General features: G+C 52.2%; 8 protein-coding genes across 8 annotated transcripts; 5 read left to right on the forward strand and 3 right to left on the reverse strand.

Moving 5' to 3' along the window:
- Positions 1–71: 71 nt before the first annotated feature.
- K452DRAFT_315524 (uncharacterized protein) lies at positions 72–1,645 on the reverse strand. The gene is made up of 3 exons (XM_033543869.1): positions 1,323–1,645; positions 992–1,267; positions 72–936 (listed from the first exon to the last, which is right to left on the reverse strand). The coding sequence occupies exons 1-3, from the start codon at positions 1,384–1,386 to the stop codon at positions 386–388; spliced, it is 891 nt and encodes a 296-aa protein (XP_033402036.1). The 5' UTR covers positions 1,387–1,645; the 3' UTR covers positions 72–385.
- Positions 1,646–2,230: 585 nt separating this feature from the next.
- Positions 2,231–4,233, forward strand: K452DRAFT_348876 (uncharacterized protein; the record flags this gene model as incomplete). Its single annotated transcript, XM_033545562.1, has 4 exons — positions 2,231–2,536; positions 2,558–2,900; positions 2,956–3,697; positions 3,760–4,233. The coding sequence occupies 4 exons, from the start codon at positions 2,231–2,233 to the stop codon at positions 4,088–4,090; spliced, it is 1,722 nt and encodes a 573-aa protein (XP_033402037.1). The 3' UTR covers positions 4,091–4,233.
- Positions 4,110–4,668, reverse strand: K452DRAFT_109084 (uncharacterized protein). Its single transcript, XM_033534999.1, has one exon. The coding sequence runs from the start codon at positions 4,582–4,584 to the stop codon at positions 4,300–4,302; it is 285 nt and encodes a 94-aa protein (XP_033402038.1). The 5' UTR covers positions 4,585–4,668; the 3' UTR covers positions 4,110–4,299.
- A 471-nt stretch (positions 4,669–5,139) lies between these two features.
- Positions 5,140–6,316, forward strand: K452DRAFT_355735 (uncharacterized protein). The gene is made up of 3 exons (XM_033545988.1): positions 5,140–5,356; positions 5,419–5,765; positions 5,837–6,316. Exons 1-3 carry the CDS (start codon positions 5,275–5,277, stop codon positions 6,032–6,034), a joined length of 627 nt encoding a protein of 208 aa, XP_033402039.1. The 5' UTR covers positions 5,140–5,274; the 3' UTR covers positions 6,035–6,316.
- A 74-nt stretch (positions 6,317–6,390) lies between these two features.
- On the forward strand, positions 6,391–8,683 carry K452DRAFT_305274 (uncharacterized protein; the record flags this gene model as incomplete). Its single annotated transcript, XM_033542882.1, has 2 exons — positions 6,391–6,464; positions 6,487–8,683. 2 exons carry the CDS (start codon positions 6,391–6,393, stop codon positions 8,681–8,683), a joined length of 2,271 nt encoding a protein of 756 aa, XP_033402040.1.
- Positions 8,684–11,263: 2,580 nt separating this feature from the next.
- On the forward strand, positions 11,264–14,957 carry K452DRAFT_355737 (uncharacterized protein; the record flags this gene model as incomplete). The annotated part of the gene is made up of 10 exons (XM_033545989.1): positions 11,264–11,572; positions 11,641–12,014; positions 12,068–12,072; positions 12,134–12,484; positions 12,550–13,114; positions 13,171–13,279; positions 13,337–13,577; positions 13,628–13,965; positions 14,022–14,314; positions 14,378–14,957. 10 exons carry the CDS (start codon positions 11,264–11,266, stop codon positions 14,955–14,957), a joined length of 3,165 nt encoding a protein of 1,054 aa, XP_033402041.1.
- An 810-nt stretch (positions 14,958–15,767) lies between these two features.
- Positions 15,768–15,971, forward strand: K452DRAFT_193805 (uncharacterized protein; the record flags this gene model as incomplete). Its single annotated transcript, XM_033535896.1, has 1 exon — positions 15,768–15,971. A coding segment is annotated over one exon (204 nt), but the record flags the coding sequence as incomplete, so codon positions are not given.
- Positions 15,972–17,006: 1,035 nt separating this feature from the next.
- K452DRAFT_109119 (uncharacterized protein) lies at positions 17,007–19,451 on the reverse strand. Its single transcript, XM_033535000.1, has one exon. It carries the CDS (start codon positions 19,200–19,202, stop codon positions 17,088–17,090), a length of 2,115 nt encoding a protein of 704 aa, XP_033402043.1. The 5' UTR covers positions 19,203–19,451; the 3' UTR covers positions 17,007–17,087.

The raw sequence follows: 19,451 nt of genomic DNA on the forward strand, positions 1-19,451 counted from the left end.
GGGGCGAGGTTTGCCGCGTGCGGAGGCCTGTGTGCTGCGCGTGCACGTGTGGCGTCTGTGCTAGGTGGCTGTTTCATGCTTGGCTTGTTGGGTCGGTAAGGGAGGAGGGAAGACTGGTTCAGGGTTGTGGTTGTGGGTTGGTGGGTGGTTGTGATGCGGTTTTGCTTGTCTACCTGGCTTGAAGAAGTGGGTGGTGATGGGGTTGGTTTTCACGGTTTCTGGGGTTGGAGCTGAGGTGTTTTGGATGTTGGAATGAGGAATTAGATTTTTTACATTGTGGACTTGGTGGTTGTACATTTTTATGGCTTATAACCTACAGTTCTTTTCGTTTTTCTTTCTTTTACTCAAGGAGAATCCGAAGAGAAGTCCTGCTCCTGTGTGCTACTTACTGCTTTGCCAGGCGTTGAACAATACCTTCGACGCGGCCGTCCTCCCCAGAAATCCGCCTCTCGACGTCTCTTTTCCGCGATGCACCATCCGGCGTCCTCACCACCACTTTTTCAATTGCACCATTCTTTGTCACACGAACTCGAGCTGTGCTCTTGTCAGCCCAAGTAATTTCGACTTCTTCAGCCCCGACATCCAAGGCTTTGATGTTTGCGATGCCGAACTTTCCGGCTCTTTTTCTTCCAGCCGCGTCGTCAGTAGTATCTTCAGGTAACCCTGCGTCTTTCCGCAGTTGTGACACTGCATTCAGTCGCAGATGGTGAGACACTAGTTCTTTGTGTAACTCACGGACTAGACGATGGAGGTTTTGAGCGCGATTCGGCTTAGCCGGTGCGCCATCTGCCGGTGCTGGTGTCGGCTGTGGGAGGTACTTGGCCGCCAAGGACTGCAGTGGAATGGAAGGCGGGATTGTATGTTTATGGATCCGCAGAGCCTCGCTGCTAGGTTGAGGACGGTTGAGCAGCAGGTAGTATGGAGTGACAAAGCGTCCTGGAGACATGATCAGCGAGTGTTTTTTCTTGAGGTATTGTTTATAAACACCCACCTTCGATAGAGATGTCTATGCGCACACCCAGCACCTTCCCATCGTCGAGGGCATGAGGGTCTGGGTCCTTTACGCGGAATGCTGTGATACCAGCGCATGTGCGGTGTAGGTTCTCAAGATTATGCTTTTGTTGTTTTTGGACAACGTCCAAGGCTGTCGCAGCTGGCGACGCGGTTGAGGTAGCTTTGGCTTTAGCGCGTTGGATGCGCGTCAAAGTATGTCGCGAAGAGAGTAAGGTGGAGGACAGAGCAGAGCGGCGTCTCTCGAGCGATTGGACTGGCACGACATGGTTAGCATGCTGGCCAGATGAGGGCAGCGCGACAGTAAGTACTTTGCTCGCGAAGGTAGGCTATCTCATTGTCGACCTGCGAGTCCGGGATGAGCGAGTCGGACATGGCGACTACAAAACGGCGTGACGAAATAGATGGTGGATGCTGACGGCCCAGGCGACAAGCGAAGAGAGGAACGAGGTCCAAGCAATGAGAGCGACGGCGGTGCGGGTGAGGGATTGCTGGTGTTGGTGGTGTTGCTTCAACGGTTGCGGCGCAACAAGGCGTCGATCGTCACGGGTTCCGGTGCACGGCGACATGGGTGATGGCTACAGTATGTACGAGTGAAACACGACTTTCTGTCGAGCGGGACAGGCCTCAGGCCCTCGGTCCATATATATAAACTAGGGCTTGCAGGGGCGCCACGCGTTCTTTGTCCGCAGGCTTTTTGTCTGACTCTGGGGATACGGTGGGGAGAACCACAGCGCACTCACCGCCCGCGTTTGCCTTCTGGACACGTTCCGCTTTGGGGTAGCATCTGCATCATCGCCGGGGCTTGGGGGCGGGCACTAATTTGTGCTTTCGAAGAGGCCACTCAGCCTCTTCTTTCCTCAGCTTCGACCCGCATCGAAGTCCTCGTACATGGATGCCTACCACACCAGGCAATTCCTCGAACACCCTCCCTTTCACCCTTGTACATAATTCCTCCGACACGTCCAACGTCCAGGCCGTCCACGCTGCCCAGCACCAGCAGAACATTGCCACCCAGCACCGTCGCGCCCGTTCGCAGAAAAGCTTCGAGCTTGAATCCTTGTCAAGCCCAGACGACAATCTCCCTCAGAACTCCGCCTACTCGCAAAGCAGGGAGCTCCCGCGCATCCGCACCCACGCCCTCCCTTCCTTGGAGCGCAATCCCCTCCTTGCCGATCGTTCGGACGAATCTGATCTCGAGGCGCACGACGACGTACAGATGCCACGCAAGAAGAACAAGAGCAAGTCGCCTAATCCTCTGAGAGCAAACGCGCGCTCAGACTCTGTCGACTCGGCAAGGAGCCCGAACGGCCACGCGACCGGCATGGATAACATTCTCGAGCACAGGCGCAAGCACGCCGCCATTGACAGCCCTTCAACCGCCTCTCAGGCATCCCACCTTATGAGCAGGAACAGCTTCACCTTGGATGACGACCCTGCGCAGAGCATAACGCATGATGATGAAGGGGCTTCCAAGGGTTTCAGTGAGCTTCCCAAGCAGGACCAGCGCAACTTTCTGCTGCTGGTCCTACTATACTTCCTCCAGGGCGTGCCCATGGGCTTGGCGTCTGGCTCGGTGCCTTTCCTCTTGAAGGCGCATCTGTCATACAGCCAAATTGGCGTCTTCTCGCTGGCCTCCTACCCGTACTCTCTCAAGCTTCTGTGGAGCCCTATCGTAGATGCAATCTGGACCCCGAATGTCGGCAGGAGAAAGAGTTGGATTCTCCCAATCCAGACTTTGTCTGGCATTGGTATGCTATGGCTTGGTAGCAGAGCAGAGCAGATGATGCTCGATGCTGGCGCAGACAATGGCGCGGGGATCTGGGGATTCACCGGCTGGTGGTTTTTCCTTGTCTTCATGTGCGCTACGCAGGACATTGCGGTTGACGGTACGCAACACAATACATTTGGCTTTTGTGAATTACTTGACTAACGTTTCCTCAGGCTGGGCGCTGACGCTCCTCTCAACTGAGAACTTGTCCTACGCTTCTACCGCGCAGACGGTTGGCTTGACCGCTGGCCAGTTCCTGTCGTACACTGTCTTCCTCGCCTTCAACGCTCCGGATTTCGCGAACAAGTGGTTCCGCGCGATACCCAAGGATGAAGGTGTCATGACTCTGGGTGGCTACTTGACCTTCTGGGGCTGGGCATACCTTCTCGTCACTCTCGGTCTGGCGCTGCTCAAGCGCGAAGAGCGGACTAAGAACACCGACGGTATCCAAGAGGTTTACAGAGTCATGGGCGGCATTCTGAAACTCAAGAACATTCAGACCTTCATAATCATTCATTTGATCGCCAAGATTGGCTTTCAAGCGAACGATGCTGTCACCAACCTCAAACTCCTTGACAAGGGTTTCAGCCAGGAGGACATGGCTCTGACGGTCCTGATTGATTTCCCCTTCGAGCTCTCTCTTGGGTACTACGCCGGCAAGTGGTCACAAACATATCCACCCATGCAGCTCTGGTGCTGGGCGTTTGTAGGTAGACTGGCTGCCGCCGCTTTTGCGCAGTTCGTCGTCATGATCTTCCCTGCAGGTGGTGTCACGACCTGGTACTTGCTTACGGTGATTGTGGAGCACGTGTTCTCGACCTTCATGAGCACCGTGATGTTCGTAGCGGTGTCGGCTTTCCACGCTAAGATCGCGGATCCGGTCATCGGTGGGACGTACATGACCCTTCTCGCCACGTAAGTTTCCACCTCTCCTCCACTCCCCGCAAGAAGCTCTGATTAGATGCTAACTTTAACAGGGTCTCCAACCTGGGTGGTACTTTCCCACGCTACTTCATCCTTAAGTTTGTGGATATGTTCACTTCGGCGACCTGTGTCCCGCCGACCATTCCACCTGTGGACCTCAAGGGTGCGCTGGTGACGGAGCCGTTCTCGTGCGCATTGGAGGCTGAGAAGCATCGTTGTATTGAAGGTGGTGGTGCTTGCAACATCCAGACCGATGGCTACTACATCGTCAACGTGCTCTGCATCATCATCGGTGTGCTCACTTTCTGGGGCTACATCAAGCCGGCTGCTTTGAAGTTGCAGGCACTTCCGCTGAGGGCGTGGCGTCTTTCTGGCGCTAGCTGAACGGTGCAGTGCGCCATGGCTGAATAGACTTAGCTCGCCTGCACTGGTTTTTTTCTAGATGTCAAATAGAAAAATCCGATCTGATAACGTGGTAGCACTTGAAAGAGCCCCGGGAAAGTTTTCCTGTTCGGCGACATCACCCTTGCCTTTGTTCCACGGGTCAAGAGACCCTTGAAAAGAACCCTGGATGTGCATTTAGGCAAACAACCTCAAGTCCAAGCGTTCGTTGCATCATATGCTGAATTGTTTGCTACCTGCATCCGCACATCACATCCCACATGCACATCAGTTAGGGCGTGAGTTCCTTTTTCCCGAACAGCAGCGTCCGAGGGAAAGGGTTTCCGTCCGATATCTTCTGCGCCATCGGATGCAATGCCGTGATCGCGACTCCACGGAATCTCCCCAGATAAGACAACCAATGGGTGGCAAGCGGACAACATTGTACATTGAACGTTCAAGCAACGCGCGGGCAGCTTCCCATCGCTACTGGCCATAGCTCCCAGACGTGGCGAATCCACAGTGCAGAATCATGAATCAGAGCCGGAAGAATCTTTCCGCGGGGGCGAGACATCACGGCGTGCAGCGATCTTCGGGGGGGCGAGTGAGACCGAAAGGCGAGCGCGGGTGTAACTAAGTAACGACCGCACAACCATCCTCGTGGTCAGCGTCTGACGGCGGTATTGTCAGCGTCGACGGCCAGAAAGCGCGCCGAAGGGTTCTCGGAAGGTGCGAGAATGACGCCTTGACGCGCCGGGATACGTGATGGAAAGGTGGAATGCCCAAAGCTTTGGCGGGCCGATATACCTTTGCAGTAAGGCCGACCCACCGCCAGATATCGGCTTCGATGCCAGGCGGGCACCGTTACAAATGCTATGTTGCTGAAGTAATGTAGATGGTCTGGAATGCGGCTGGCGGTATATAGAGACAAGCGGTGCTGTGGCAGGGTCCGGCTATACTCGCCACTGTCACTGCTTTCACGCGGAAAACAAACTTGCCCGATCAGATAATAATACCCTGGTACGTTCACCGACCTGCCGATACGTAGCTTTAAATTCCCGTCCACGCGGACTTCAAACCTTCCATCTCATCCACCACTCCATCCTTGTCTCGTCGCACGCGGCTAACCCTTTGCCTCGCCTTCAGCACTTTTTTTTCTCTAAACCCTCAACTTCACAACATCAACAATGGCTACCTCCGGCAAGGCCCGCGTCCAGCACCCCGCTCCCGACTTCAAGTGCACCGCTGTCGTCGACGGCACCTTCGAGGGTAAGCTTGCAGTAGCCTTCCCCCCGCCCGTTTGAACCCATTGCTCACAATTGTCCTTGCAGAGCTCTCCCTCTCCTCCTACACCTCTCAGGGCAAATGGCTCGTCCTTGCCTTCATCCCCATGGCCTGGACTTTCGTCTGCCCTACTGAGATCATCGCCTTCTCCGATGCCGTTGAGCAGTTCGCCAAGCGCGGTGCCTCCGTTGCCTTCGCCTCCACCGACTCCGAGTACTCCCTCCTTGCCTGGAGCACCGTTGCCCGCAAGGACGGTGGTCTCGGCCACATCAACATCCCCCTTCTCTCCGACAAGAACCACAAGCTGTCCAAGGACTACGGTGTCCTGATTGAGGAGGAGGGTGTCGCCCTCCGTGGCCTGTTCCTCATTGACCCCAAGGGTACCGTCCGCCAGGTACGTTGGACTTCCTTATGAGGCGCCCTTCTGGGATTTCTTGGAAGACATGCGGCTAACACTTTCTGCAGATCACCGTCAACGATCTTCCCGTTGGCCGTTCCGTTGACGAGGCCCTCCGTCTCGTTGACGCCTTCCAGTTCACCGAGAAGTACGGCGAGGTCTGCCCCGCCAACTGGAACCCCGGCCAGGACACCATCAAGGCCGACCCCGTTGGCCAGAAGGCCTACCTCGAGAAGAAGTACGGCGGTGATGCCATGACCCAGTAAACGTCTCGCAGTTACGAAAACACCACACGCGGTGTGCACGATGCATATTACGGCGCACGGGTAGAACTTTAGGCTGTGGCTATTACAGCCATACGGCGACATGAAACCAGCGTTTCTTGCCTGTCATTTCAGTGTCTGCTGCCTTTTAACACTTATTGTTTGCAGGCAGCATGATAACTCGAGCGATACCTTGCGGATACCTTTTACTGCGTAGATAGGATAGATCACAATACCATTTTGGGCCCGAATGGGCTTTGCTGCTAATATGACATTACTGCTGCCATATGGCTTGTCTGTTACGTCTGTGCGGATTTTTACGTGCTTAACGGAGACGTTCCCGCGCTGACTTCAGCCACATGCGTGGCAAGACTGCGGCTCTTGAAAGCGAAACTCGGGACCGTCTTCCGCCAGACGCTGCACGTGTACCGTGGTACGATAGATGTACGTCGTAGTCTGGTTGAAACAAACGCGGAACAGTGCAGTCCTGACACGACGGTCAAAAATCCGCCTGTAGTGCGCATGTTCCGTAGGGCTGATGAGGAAGGGCGTGTGGCGATCGACGCTGCCTTGACGTTCCTGCCGGTCCAAAGTCTATCACAACCTCATCTCCTGCCGCCCCACAAAAATAGATTTTCGCACAATGAAATGGAACCCAGGATCCGATCTCTGCTGCTCGACGATTCCTTAGCCATCGACAGGTTCTCTCAGGACCAACTTTCTTTCCAGCTCCCCCAACAACAGCATTCGTTGCCGCACCATGCGTCTCGCCCCGCCCCTGTAGAGCCGAGTGCTCCTCGTCCTGGCAGTTTTGCGCTCCATGACATCTATAGTCCCACGTCCAAGGATCATGGCATTTTCTCGAGCCAGCGCCCAGCCATTGCTCGCCATCCCGCCGACCCGACGACGCTGCAGAGCGAGCAGCGCAACAGCGTCTCGCGACCGACACAATCGGCCCCCCTCGCTGAGGTACTCAACAATGAGCAGGCGTCGTCAAGCTTCAGCGGCTCGGTGAACGACCTCCTGCTCGACGATGACGCTCCGAACAAAAGGCGAAAGGTCGATGGGAACGAAATTTTCACCCTTCCCAAGCCGTTCCCGGTGAAGAAGGGCAGTCGGAGACCGAGGATACCGCCCCTCTTGCAGGGTCTTCATCAGCCTCCACCGGATGCTGGACTGTTTCCTCCCATCACTGGCGAGCGAGTCTCTAGGGAAGCACCTAAGGTGCTGACGGACTCGAAGTCTACCGAGACGACGGAAGGCCCTCCCAAGTCGGCAGGTGCAAAGGAGTCGGAACAATCGGCAGCGGCGAAGGAGAAGGGCCCCACCAAACGCCGCAAGAAGTGGACAGAGGACGAGACTACAGACCTGCTGAGAGGCGTTGCACGGTTTGGCATTGGCAACTGGAAGAAGATACTGTCGTGCCCGGACTATACCTTTGATGGTAGGACGGCTGTTGATCTTAAGGATCGCTTCCGAACCTGTTGTCCTGAGGAGTACCGGAAACTGAAGGCTCCTTCGAACGCTGACAAGGACAAATCGCCTAACACTGCGGAGTCCGAGACATCGAACGGAGGTTCTTCCAATAAGCCGGCCTCTAGCTTGGTGGTGTCGAACATTCTCCATCCGAGCCCATTGGCCAGCATACCAAGGCCGGAGAAGAAGAAGCGTGGTCCTAAAGTCCATCGAAAAGACCTTCATGACTTGGCATCCATTGGCATTGATGCACCATTCAAGAAAAAGGTTCGCCGTGAGAGACGCGAGTTTACTGAGCAAGAAGATGCTGCTTTGTTGCGTGGGGTTGAGAAACTCGGACCGCATTGGCATGCTATACGAAACGACCCTGAACTGGAACTAACAAGCAGGCATCCGACTGATTTGCGTGATCGCTTCCGCAACCGATGGCCAGAAAAATATGCAGAAGCTGGCTACAAGATACAGCTAAAAGGCAAGAGCAAGAAGGACGGCGAAGACACCTCCGCTACTGAGAGCCCGATGGACAAGACGCAGGCAGAAAAGAGCAGCACACAAGATGATGCTGTCGCTTTGACCAGCGCTGCACCTTCGACTACTCAGGTCGCATCTGCCAACAAAGCCAGGGCACCAACAGATCTCAAAGCCCTTCTGACCAATTATCCGTTTCATGACCCATTTCAAGACACAGACGAAGATTTTGCATCTGACCTGCCTTTTGGCGGCGAATGCAGCCCTGTCATCCTCAGTAGAGAGATATTTTCGTACGCGCACCCTAACGGAAACCAATTGCCAAGCACTGTGGACCTATCCGGTAACGGCGGCACCGACAATAGTCATATAAACCCGCTCGATACGCTTAAAATCCCCAGACTGTCCACCAGCCATCACTCCTCGAGCACCAGTCTGCCACCTGTGTGGCTTACAGCTCCGCTGACGGCGGGCTTGACGGAGGCGAACTCGAGCTCGAACAACCCGAAGTCAAGGTCCGACTCGAGGAACTTGGGCTCTGAATTGGTGTCTGGAGCGGGATCAGGGTCCAGCAACGCGGGCGCGGTCAGCTTACCCGGGCCGGCCGATCTGCTCATGGGACTGGACTTTGACGGCAGGGATGCGCATGGTCCCGGCAGTGGCAGCTTCCTGTGGGACGAGCTGCCGGGGCCTAGTTCTCTGAGTTGATGGCTTGGGGTTAGAGGCTCGTTTGCTTGGCAACCATTTTGCGAGAATGGTTAGACTTAGCCTTTCCTCTCCCGGTATATGCCCCGGAGAGGGGACTTTTGACTTGGGTGTTTATATTGTGAGTCTGCGAATTGGTGGCGGTGGTGGTGATGGTGGCGAAGGGATGATATGATGAGTGTGTGTGTGTGAAGGAGCTCCCCCCTCTCCTCTCCCCCCTTGGAGCAAACCAAAACCAAACCAAACCCCCAACCCTCAACCCTCAACCAACCCCCCTCCTCAGTATACGTCGTCTTACTTTTCCCGTGTGAGACTCGTTTGTCAGTGGAGGTAGATCATCCATCACCCATCGTGTCATACTTGATGCAAAGACCAAATGCTAGAGTGTCCCCGGGCTCGGTACGGGGGCGCTGGCTGCTGCGGTGGGACATACATACTTTTTTTCGTGTAGCTTTTTCGTGTGTGATTGTATATTCTTCTCAGGGATGTCTGTGTGCTGCTGTAAAATGTGTGCTTGGAGGCGTGTTGGCCGTGGGACTCGGGGGTGACACGCGCGCGGCTTCGTGAGATCCTACCTACCTTAGAGTACCTTACCTGCCGCTCTGGACACGCCGGCGGTTTGAGACAACATTGCACGGTGAGATGGCTTTGGGACCATTGCTGCTTCTATTGCGTCGGCCGTGGGAGCCGGCGCTGTGTATGCGTGCTTTGGTGCTAGGTCGTTGGGGCATTGAAGGCACGAGGTCGAGGGCGCTGGGTCCTAGCCTGAGAGAGGCTTTGAGAGCGCAAAGCGAACCCCGCTTCTGGCGTCTGCTGCATGGGTCCGTTGGTGGAGTGGGTTAGATGGAGTGCGAGGACCCGCTGCCCAGCTAGCTGCAGGTCGTGCCGTCATTGCGTGCAGCTAGGTAACGGGATCGCGGGGTTGAGGATGCCCCCACACTCCACTAAGTGTGTCCTACGTTGTTCGGCATTATCTCTTGCATTGCTTTTCGCGACGCCACGTTTTTATTTTTGTGCGCTGTTGACATGGCGTTGCTCGTTAGTCGGGCTTGCGCGGTTTCACGGGATGGGTTTCTTTTGGTCTGAGTTCGCTGCTGGCCAATGGGGGGTTGAGATGCGGGCTCATGGGCTTGGACCTGCACACCCCTCTTCTTCTTTCGAATCTGGATGTAATGGATCTCTCCCCCTTGTCCTGCAATATTTGCGCGCATACAGTAGCTGTCTGTCCGCTGTGGAATCTGGGGCTGGATCCAACCTATCATGCATCAATTTCAACAAGTCAACACGCACGACGCAGTGAGTGTTAGGTTTGTCAATTTCGGAGCCTGTTTCAACCAACCAGGCACCTTTCTTAATGATGGGGCTTACTTGGAGCAATGTGGGTAGGGCAAACGATTTCCACCTTGACAGTCACATTTTCTCAGTCAGTTTCTTGTTCAGTCTCAATCTTAGCGTTCTGTTTCACTTCTTGAAATTTGTTCATTTGCGCGTCAGTCGTCATCACTTTTCATTACTGACACGCTCCTGTGTCTCCTTGGGCAAAGCAAGCCCCCGCATTCGTATCGGGATGGATAGACAAACCACGATGCTCAGAACCCACTAATGGCTTAGATCTTGCGTCTACCTTCCACGCGAGCTCTTCTGCGCGTATCCCCGGTGCATGGCAATAATCCGCTAATAACCGAGGGCCATTGAGCATTAGCAGTGCATATGTTGTAGGAGTATTTCTCCGCCTATGGAAACGTTCTTCATCACGTTTGACGCCTGAAAATGCAGATCGATGCAGTCTACCCGGATTTCGCTAATCTGCAGTAACCCTTCCCGGGGTGACCTGGTCCCTCTGCACGATCTCCGCTGCCGATCTGTGCACTGTGAGGATGTGGTAAGGTTCACAAACCCCGCTCCTCCCGCTTCTTCCGCTTTTCTTGGCAATATGCAAATCAACGTAAGTTACTTAGATTGCTCCTGTGCGACCAAGTGGTTCGCTTCATTGATATTGTAGTTCAAACTGTCCAGAAGAAGGAGGCAGAATTCTCGAAGCAGATTCCAAGGTGCGTATAACTTAGCTTGTCACTTAAACATCTGGAATAGAGGCGCTCGCATTTAAGTAAGAAGGTTTCAGGTTTGCAGGATGAGAGCTATACTTGGTATGCTCAGCATGGACACTGCTGCACCTTAAGCACGCCAATGGTTTCTTTTTGACAATCACTTCCGTTGCAATGGCTCAATCACAACGGATAGCGGCACCATACTTCATTAGCCGGTAATATGAGATGCGGTGTTAGTTAGTTCAACTTCACGGCATCCAGCACGATATCTGTGCACCAATGAAGGACCCCACCTCATGCTACACAGTGTGGGGAAGCTGCTCTACGCTAAAGCTCGATTACGAGGTAAGATGTAGCGGACATTCGAGTAATCCCTGCTGAGCTTGAGCATATAAAGGCGCCTGTGGCAGCCATCCGACTTTTGAGTTTGAAACTACAAAGCCAAAACTCTAGCTGGCAAAGCCATCAGATGCTTACATAATCTTTGCTCCAGCTTCGTCTGTCTACAAGCAATCACAGTATCACCAGAGCAACCATGCCTTTACCTTCCATCAGTGTCGGTGGAGGTATCAAGGTGCCCAAAGTGGGGAAAATCTCCGCCAGTGGTGGCGTTGATTTGTCGAAAGGGATCAACTTGACTGGTGGCATCGAACTGTCTAAAGACAAGGGGAACGTCTTCACCAGTGGCGCTGCGAAGCAATCTCACGAGGATGTTTCTCACCAAGCTATCAGCTCCTACTTCATAGGACCTCAGGCCGAGAACCTGTCCTATTTCAAGGACAACCTGGATGCTATCCTCGAGGAGGTCCGGAAAGCAAGGGCTCGGTATTATCCTAGTGACGGGGTATGTTTATGTGCCCCTCATCTCCTGGCCAGAAACTCCGACTGACTTGAATGCTTGAATGCGCTCAGCAATTTGTGTCGAGTGCCATCCAAAGCTCTGCCGCCTTCCAAGAATCTACGAAAACCGTTGCGGAGGCTTCAAGGAAGCTTGCAGAGCTCCTTGGGAAACACTCCGTTCCCTTCTGGTCTCCAAGGTACCAGGGCCATATGGCGATGGACATGAGCATGCCTGCCCTCCTTGGCTACTTTGCCACAATGCTATACAACCCGAACAATGTCGCATTCGAAGCTAGCCCCATATCGACTATACTTGAGATGGAGGTCGGTGAGCAGCTGTGCGAGCTTCTTGGCTACAACACTGTCGAGAACGAATACGACTCGCAGCCCACGGGCTGGGGTCACATTACGTGTGATGGCAGTATCGCCAATCTTGAGTCAATATGGTATGTGGAAACCCGACCTCTAAATAAAGTGGATAAGATACTGATTATTCTAGGGCTGGTAAGTGGCAGGAATATCATTTCTATCGATCCGTACAACCACTGACCTCGGCTTTTCTCAGCACGTAACCTCAAATTTTACCCTCTGTCACTGCGTCAGGCCATCGAAAAAGGTGGTAAGCTTGACTTTATCGCCGACTCGTTCAAGGTCAGGAACTGTGAAGGCGACGAGAGACTCTTCATAAACCTTTCAACCTGGGAGCTCCTGAACCTGAAGATGAGTACTATTCTCGATCTGGCCGATCGCCTCAACCATGAGTATGGCATCTCTTCAGGATACATGGAGAAGGTGATCGATCAGTACAGCATCCAGTCGCGAGGCAAAGATGCTGTGGAACGCGAATACGACATCAACAAACCAGGACAGTACATGGTCGCTACTACCAGGCATTATTCCTGGCCCAAGGGAGCTGGTGAGTGAATTTGACATTAACTAATAGCTTCCCTACGGTGTGGAGCAATATCTAACTTCTCAAAGCCATCGCCGGGATTGGTTCGGAAAATGTCGTTGGAATTCCCATCAACAATGCCGCCCAGATGGACATCGGTGAACTCGAGAAGCGCCTTGAAGAGAACTTCGAAAACCAACAGGCGGTGTATGCAGTCGTTGCTATTATCGGATCGACCGAGGAAGGCGCCGTGGATCAACTTGGAGAGATAGTGAAGCTGCGCCACCGCTTCGAGTCCAGGGGCATGACATTCCTTATCCACGCAGATGCTGCATGGGGAGGATATTTTGCTACCATGCTCGAGCGGGATTTCACGCCTGGAAGGTCATCCTACGGCAATCTACCGGTCGAGTTGGGAGGCCCTGAAGGATTTGTTCCGGACAGTTCGCTGAAACCCCAGACAAAGGAGGATATTTGGTGGCTCCGATGGGCTGACTCCATCACCATTGATCCTCATAAAGCGGGCTACATTCCTTATCCTTCCGGTAGTCTCTGCTACCGCGACGGCCGGTTGAAGAATCTCCTCACATGGACCTCCCCCTATCTGTCACGAGGGTCGAAGACAGGCATCGGCATCTACGGTGCTGAGGGAAGGTGAGTGCCAAAATAACCCTAAAGATGACTTAGCTGACGCTCAATTACCCCAATAGTAAGCCAGGTGCGGCGGCAGCGGCGACCTTCATGGCCAACAAGTGTATTGGTCTCAACCCTGAGGGCTATGGCGCGTTGCTGGGCGAAGTGACGTTTACCTGCAGCAGAGTAAGCAATTTCAATGCCCTGATACGTTACAGAAACTGACCAATTCCCCTACCAAAGCTCTCTGCCCAATGGGCAGCTATGACAGATGATACAATGCCCTTCGTTGTCACACCTTTCAACATGCTTCCCTCCGAACTAGCGGACGGTGCGACACCAGAATCAATCGAGAAGGAGAAGCAATGGATCCGCGATCACATTCTCACCAAATCGAATCATGAGATCATCAATGACCAAAGCAAGGCTCCCGGTGGACAAACAGCTTTGGAGCTCTTGCGCCTATTGGGCTCTGACCTCAATAGTAAGTAGGAAGGCCAAATAGCTGTAAAGGTGACTAACATCTTATCCAAGTCAACGCTTTTGCCGTTAACTTCCGCTTCTCAAGCGGCAAACTCAACGACGACACAAATGAAGCCAACTACCTGATGCAAAGGATTGTGCAACGCCTCTCGGTTGACTCCCCAGGTGATGATCCTACTAAAATCCCAATGTGGCTCACATCCACGGAGTTCTCTCCCAAAACCTATGGAGTTTGCGTACAAAACTTCAAGAAGAGAATGGGCTTGCAGGACGGGTCACAAGATCTCTTTGTCCTTCGCAACGTCGTCATGTCGCCGTTCCCAACGGAAAAAGATTTCATCGCTGAGATCGTGGGCGTGTTCAAGAAGGTGGCACTTGAGGAAGCTGAAGTGAGTAAAACATTGTCACTCATCTAAGCTTGTATCGGATACTAAATTACGAATAGCTCTGCAGGAAGCGCAACGATCAGACCGTGGCCGACCATGAGTTCATCGTCCAGGGCACTGACCTGATTTACCTCGTGCACAAGCCGAGCTTCCACGTGGGTAACTATCGTCACCAGACGATACTCGAGGTCGAAATTGTGGGCGGCGATTCCCAAAAAGACTTTGTCAACCTCAAAAAGCAATACCCAAAGGAGGTATTCCATTTCAAAACGAAAGACCCAATCGACCTGAATGAGTACCTTCACGCCAAGGAAAATGCAGTCCTCGAGGGCTATATAAAGTTTGGCACACAGTCAGTCAAGTCATAATATTTTTCCAATCCGTAAGCGAGGCTAACTGCTAGGATTTGGTACAGCGCGCTCTCATATCTGGTCTTCCAATTTAAAATCAATTCCGTGCTGAAGGATCGGCCACTCGACGGCATGTACCAAGCATCTTCCTACCCAGCCACCGGAATGCCATTCTTCCTCTATGGTTATGAGGGCGAGGCAAACCTTGACCATATCCTTGTCAAGTACCCGAGCGCACAGTTCCTGGCCGAAGGCGTCTCGCTCGAACTGGAGAATTCCATAGACCCCATGGAGTTCGACAAAGGCCTCGTGGTTTACCTCAAGGGAGCCCGAGAGGAAGCGATGCAGCCTTTCCCCGCGAACAAGGATATCGCATCAAACCCGTCCTTCTTCTTCCAGCCCGGCAAGACTTTTGACGTTTCGATTTACCGCGACCCATGGGAGGAGAACTTGAAAGCTGGCGCACAGCAGGTTTATGTCGATTTGATCAATGCGCCTAGCGACAAGTTCTTGACTAACGGTAAGTTGATGCTCAAAGATCGCCTGATCGTGGATAGCGAGAGCGTCAACTTCGATCCCTACTACCGCGAGGATGACGTGGCGACGTGGCAGGATGAGGTCAAGCAGATTGGCAAGAAGTCCTGAATGTGACCACAGTCCATGAAAAGGGGAAGTGAAAGTTGAGCAAAGGAAGAGCGTTTGTTCTTTCGTTACAGCCCCAGGTTTTGCCGCTGGTTTTTTTGCCAGCTGTCGTCTTCTCAGGTCTGATGAATTCAATCCTTACTTGTATGGTTTCCTCTCGGTTTAGCGGTTGGCCAAGTTGTCTGCGCTGGAGCTTCTAAGGCGTGATTTAGTGAAGTCACTCTGATGACAGCAGCTGTAGGTTGGCAAACACACTCGTTAGTTTCGTCTTCAAGCAAAATTTGTGCAGTGAATGCCTGAACTTCTTGCAGTTCCCGTTTGCTGAATGAGCAGAAACAACTACTTTGGAAAAGTAGGATATATCGAAGCATATTAGAAGATGTACAAGGTTTTTAAGCAAACAGATGCAAGCGAGGGTGCCTTGGTAATCCCCTTCTTTCACCTTGTTGCCTATTTGAACTAGCGCTGTGGAGCACGGACCACCGCCGCCAATGTTCTTTGGGGAAGGCAGATTCTGACCGACATCTTTCGCATCACCGTCCGCTCTCGAACTGCCACTGCTTTCAACCTCAACCTCAGTGGCGGTTTCGCCGATGCGTTGCCTCGGGAAGCAGGCTCAGCATCGCACTTCAGCCATGCCCAAGCACCACAAAGCCAAGCTTGCGCCGCCTGGCCAGGGCGATGCCAGTACCAATGGTGAAAAGGCTCTGGTCCCCGAGAAACAAAAGTTTTCTGAGTACGTATACTATTATGAACGCTCTAGCGTTGATACCTTCTCGCTGATAGTCATGTAGTCTCATCACGACGCCAGTCATACGTGTCACAGTCAGCTCCACGGAAGACGAAAAGACTTTCTTCATTCATGAAGGCCTTCTGTGCCAAGAGTCGGAGAAGTTTGTCAGGCAACTGAAAGGAGGATTCAAGGAAGCAGTTGACAAAGCGATCGAAATTCACGACGAAGACCCAAACCACTTTGGCTTCTTCGTACGCTACCTCTACGATTACAACGGGAAGTTTGGGGTAGACGAGGACCTTATTGTAGACATCACGCTTCTCCCCAGACTTTACAGCATGGGAGGAAGACTCGACGCAACGGTCTTCCAAGAGACAATCTTTTCGAAATTCTCGAGGTTGTTCAAAGATCAGTGGCTCACTACTCACGAGATTTGCGACTTGTTAGAAATTTGCACGGAAATCCCCGAAAGGGTTAAGGAGGACCCTCTGAGGGATCTTGTTTTTTGGTACGCGGCCGGGAAGCTGGAAGACTTGCAGGCTTGCGACCGGTTCCCCGACCTACTTGAGATGTATCCTGATTTGGGACGCCATCTTTGCATGAGGGCTGGAAACAGCAGGCAGCATGCTAGGCCGATCGGCCCTATAAGGGTGCCGCCTTGTCGCTTCGAACGGGAAAACATGTACAGATGACGAAGAACCTGGGATTGAACTGAGTATGGGGAAGGGACACGAATCTCAGCTCTTGGTACAGTATTGTACCTTACGTAGCTCTCTAAGGAAAAGGACAAACGAATTTCCACAGTCAACATATTCAGTGTGTGCGCGTTGGAAGTGAGTGTTTTCAAAGCTTGTCCGTATGAAACTCAGAAGTGACCAAAACTCCCGCCCTGGAAGAGAGCTGGAGAACACATTGAACGAAACAAAACTGTGTATCCGCCAACTCCGAAAAAATTTGTCCACCTTTTCAACGATTTTGTTGACCTGCTAAATCATGACGTTTCAGTCCGTGTCAATGGAATCTCCTAGCCACATTGGGTATCTTCGGCTTGCTAAAACGGTAGCATCTCTCGCAAAACTGCTGCCTTGGCTTTCCCTTAGCCGTAGATTGGTACCTCCTGTCAGCATCCTTCGCCAAATTCGGGGGTGTAGTCTGCTGGGAGAAACGCTAAGCCTCACGTTGCCTGGGGTCGATCTGTTAACCTCCACTCGTACCAGGTCTTCGGGTTTGCCCATGTAGTAGATTTCTCCCTTCCTGAGCTTACACTTGATTGAAATATGCTTTTTGTTATCTTTCTTACGTGATTGTTGAGCAAGAGGATATACAGCCGTTACTAACATCGAGCTTGCATGTTTCCAAGTTGCGTCCGGGCCATTACATTTGACATAGTCAGTCTCCAATCATTCGGAGTTAATGTATGCGAAAGTTGCGGAGTCTTCGGAGTCAGCGAGCATTTTTGCCCAAATGGTCTTTCCTTCGCACGGGATCCTGAAGCATTTGAGGCCCTTTTCTGGCCTTATCCAAGCAACCACGAAGTCCCCATTGGAGTCAATACCGGTATGCTTCATATCATCGAGAATGCCTTGAATGATCCGTATCGTCGCATGCTGCTGCTCGCGTGTCCTTTCAGTGAGCCATTGCTGCAAATCAGTTTTGTCATTTTTGAAGGCTTCAATTATGTCTGCAGCTGCCAGGTTATCCCATTCCGGAGGAATCGATAGTTGGCATTGGATCCAAGGCAACATAACATTTGCGATGAGAACTCGCAGGCGTACTCTCTGGGAAATTCCCGTACAGAAGCTCACCTGGAGCCCCCAAAATTCCTGTAGAAATGGAAAAGTTGGCCAGTAGCCTCGAGATAGTTCAGCTTGCTTGAGAGTGCGAGTTGGACGCTTTGCCCACGTTTGAGCGAGTTGAACGACAACGTAGTTTCCGCCTTGCAAAGCCATCTGACGTTGCTGAATCTCCCAACCGCTTTGTACGGTCCCTAGATTCTCTAGAAAGGGCTCGGAAAAAGTCAGGCGTATCTTTTCATTGTAGCGACAATCGTCGTTCGCTTCTACCCCTGCGCCGATTTGTATCTTTATACATTTTCCGAACGTTGCTTTGGGGTCAGGGCTTATGGTGGCGCTAGGGAACCAATGGTACTTGCGCTCCTTGCCGTTGCTGGCCATGATGGTACCCCCACCTATCCGGATTGCACAAAGTTGTTCATCCTGCGCTAGATGATCTTTGGTAGATACATAGCACCCTGGACCCCATGTGTCTAATATATCTTCGGGACAGCCGATCAGGCCACAGGCGAGTTTTGCGCTGACAGGCGGTGCTGGAGAGTGAGGACCTCTCTTCAGTGAGAATACCAAAACCGGACCTTGCAACATATCATGCAAGCAGGTGAGAGCCTGAAGTTCTGCCTGGATATAGGGAGATCCATCTTTGTCGGCGCTTCCAAGTAGTGCAATCTCCGATAGTGTTTCATCGAGAATGGAAGTCGTGAGAGGCCCTGTATGTGCTTTGTTGTAAGACAATAGGCCCAGACAAAGGAACTGTATGGTCAAGGAATATAAATGGATTTCTCCGTCGATGTTGCTTTGGAAAGAATCCGGGACGTTAATGAGCCAGTCAAGCATGTCCAAATCACAGAGGATGCTGAGAATTTCGATAGCGCCGCCAGCGCTAGAAGATAACGACATCGCTCCAGGAAGCAGGGTATGATATAAATACGAGAATAGCTGGGTAATCAGCTCAATTTTGACCGAGCACAGCTCGACTTTGTCCGGTCCGACTGCTAATGAGTGCTTTCGTAGTATTGTAAAACTGTCGCAACAAAGATTGGATTCCTGTATTTTTGCTATTGCCTTGCATAGATTCCCAACCGTCCTATGGAGTTGCGAGATACTGATAGAATGGGTTGAGTTGAAATCTTTGTTTCCAAAAGTATAGCGTATTTGCACTGGATCGGTGGAAAACAATGCGTTAAAACCTGCCGTTTTGCTGCCGCCAATACCGCAAAGTTTCTCAATGATGTATGTGGTCGCTTCATTTGGTTGTCCATGAGATTTCTCAGTGTTGGTAGAGGCAGCAAAAGAGCTGAGTTCCAGAGGCTTCGAGACGGTCTCTATGAGCGAATGCGGACAGCCTAAAAGATGGCGTCCAACAAATACCTCAGGTCTGGTGGACTTCGGAGTTTCCAAACGGATTGAGGAACCATTTGTTTTGTCACACAATAGCTGGGCAATTTCCGTTTCTGGGCAGCCAATATCTATGAGCTCTTGTACCCATTCCCTTTCTTGTAAAGGGATTCCTTCAAGATTGCCTTGAAGTAATGTTCGAATAGTCTCTACTTCAGTGCGTATCTGAAGAAACTCTGTACGGGAGAGACTTTGTTCTATTAACGGCCGACGTCGAGTTCGTGCTTCTACAGCAACATCTTCGCCTCCCGTCGAAACTTCTGATGGTGACTTTTGTTTGGATTGTCTGGATGGCCCCGGAGAAAGACTGACCGGACGAGACATGTTCGAGATTTGGAAATGCTCGTACCAAGCCTCGAGTTTGCTTTCTTTATCGTTTTCTCTCCCTTCCTTTTTTGTCTTCTGTATGCTCCTTGTTCCGAAGAAGGTCGCTGACAAGTCTGCGAGCTGCGAAAAGATGTGTGGTCTCAGCGTTTTTTTTTTACCCTTTGGCCGCCCATCCGTAAGGATGGATCGGACCAAATCACTTTGAAAGGTAAAGCTCTCTGTTACACAGAGAGCCCTTGCTATGCA

This window comes from Aplosporella prunicola (assembly GCF_010093885.1).
Source record: "Aplosporella prunicola CBS 121167 unplaced genomic scaffold K452scaffold_3, whole genome shotgun sequence".
Taxonomy (NCBI): domain Eukaryota; kingdom Fungi; phylum Ascomycota; class Dothideomycetes; order Botryosphaeriales; family Aplosporellaceae; genus Aplosporella; species Aplosporella prunicola.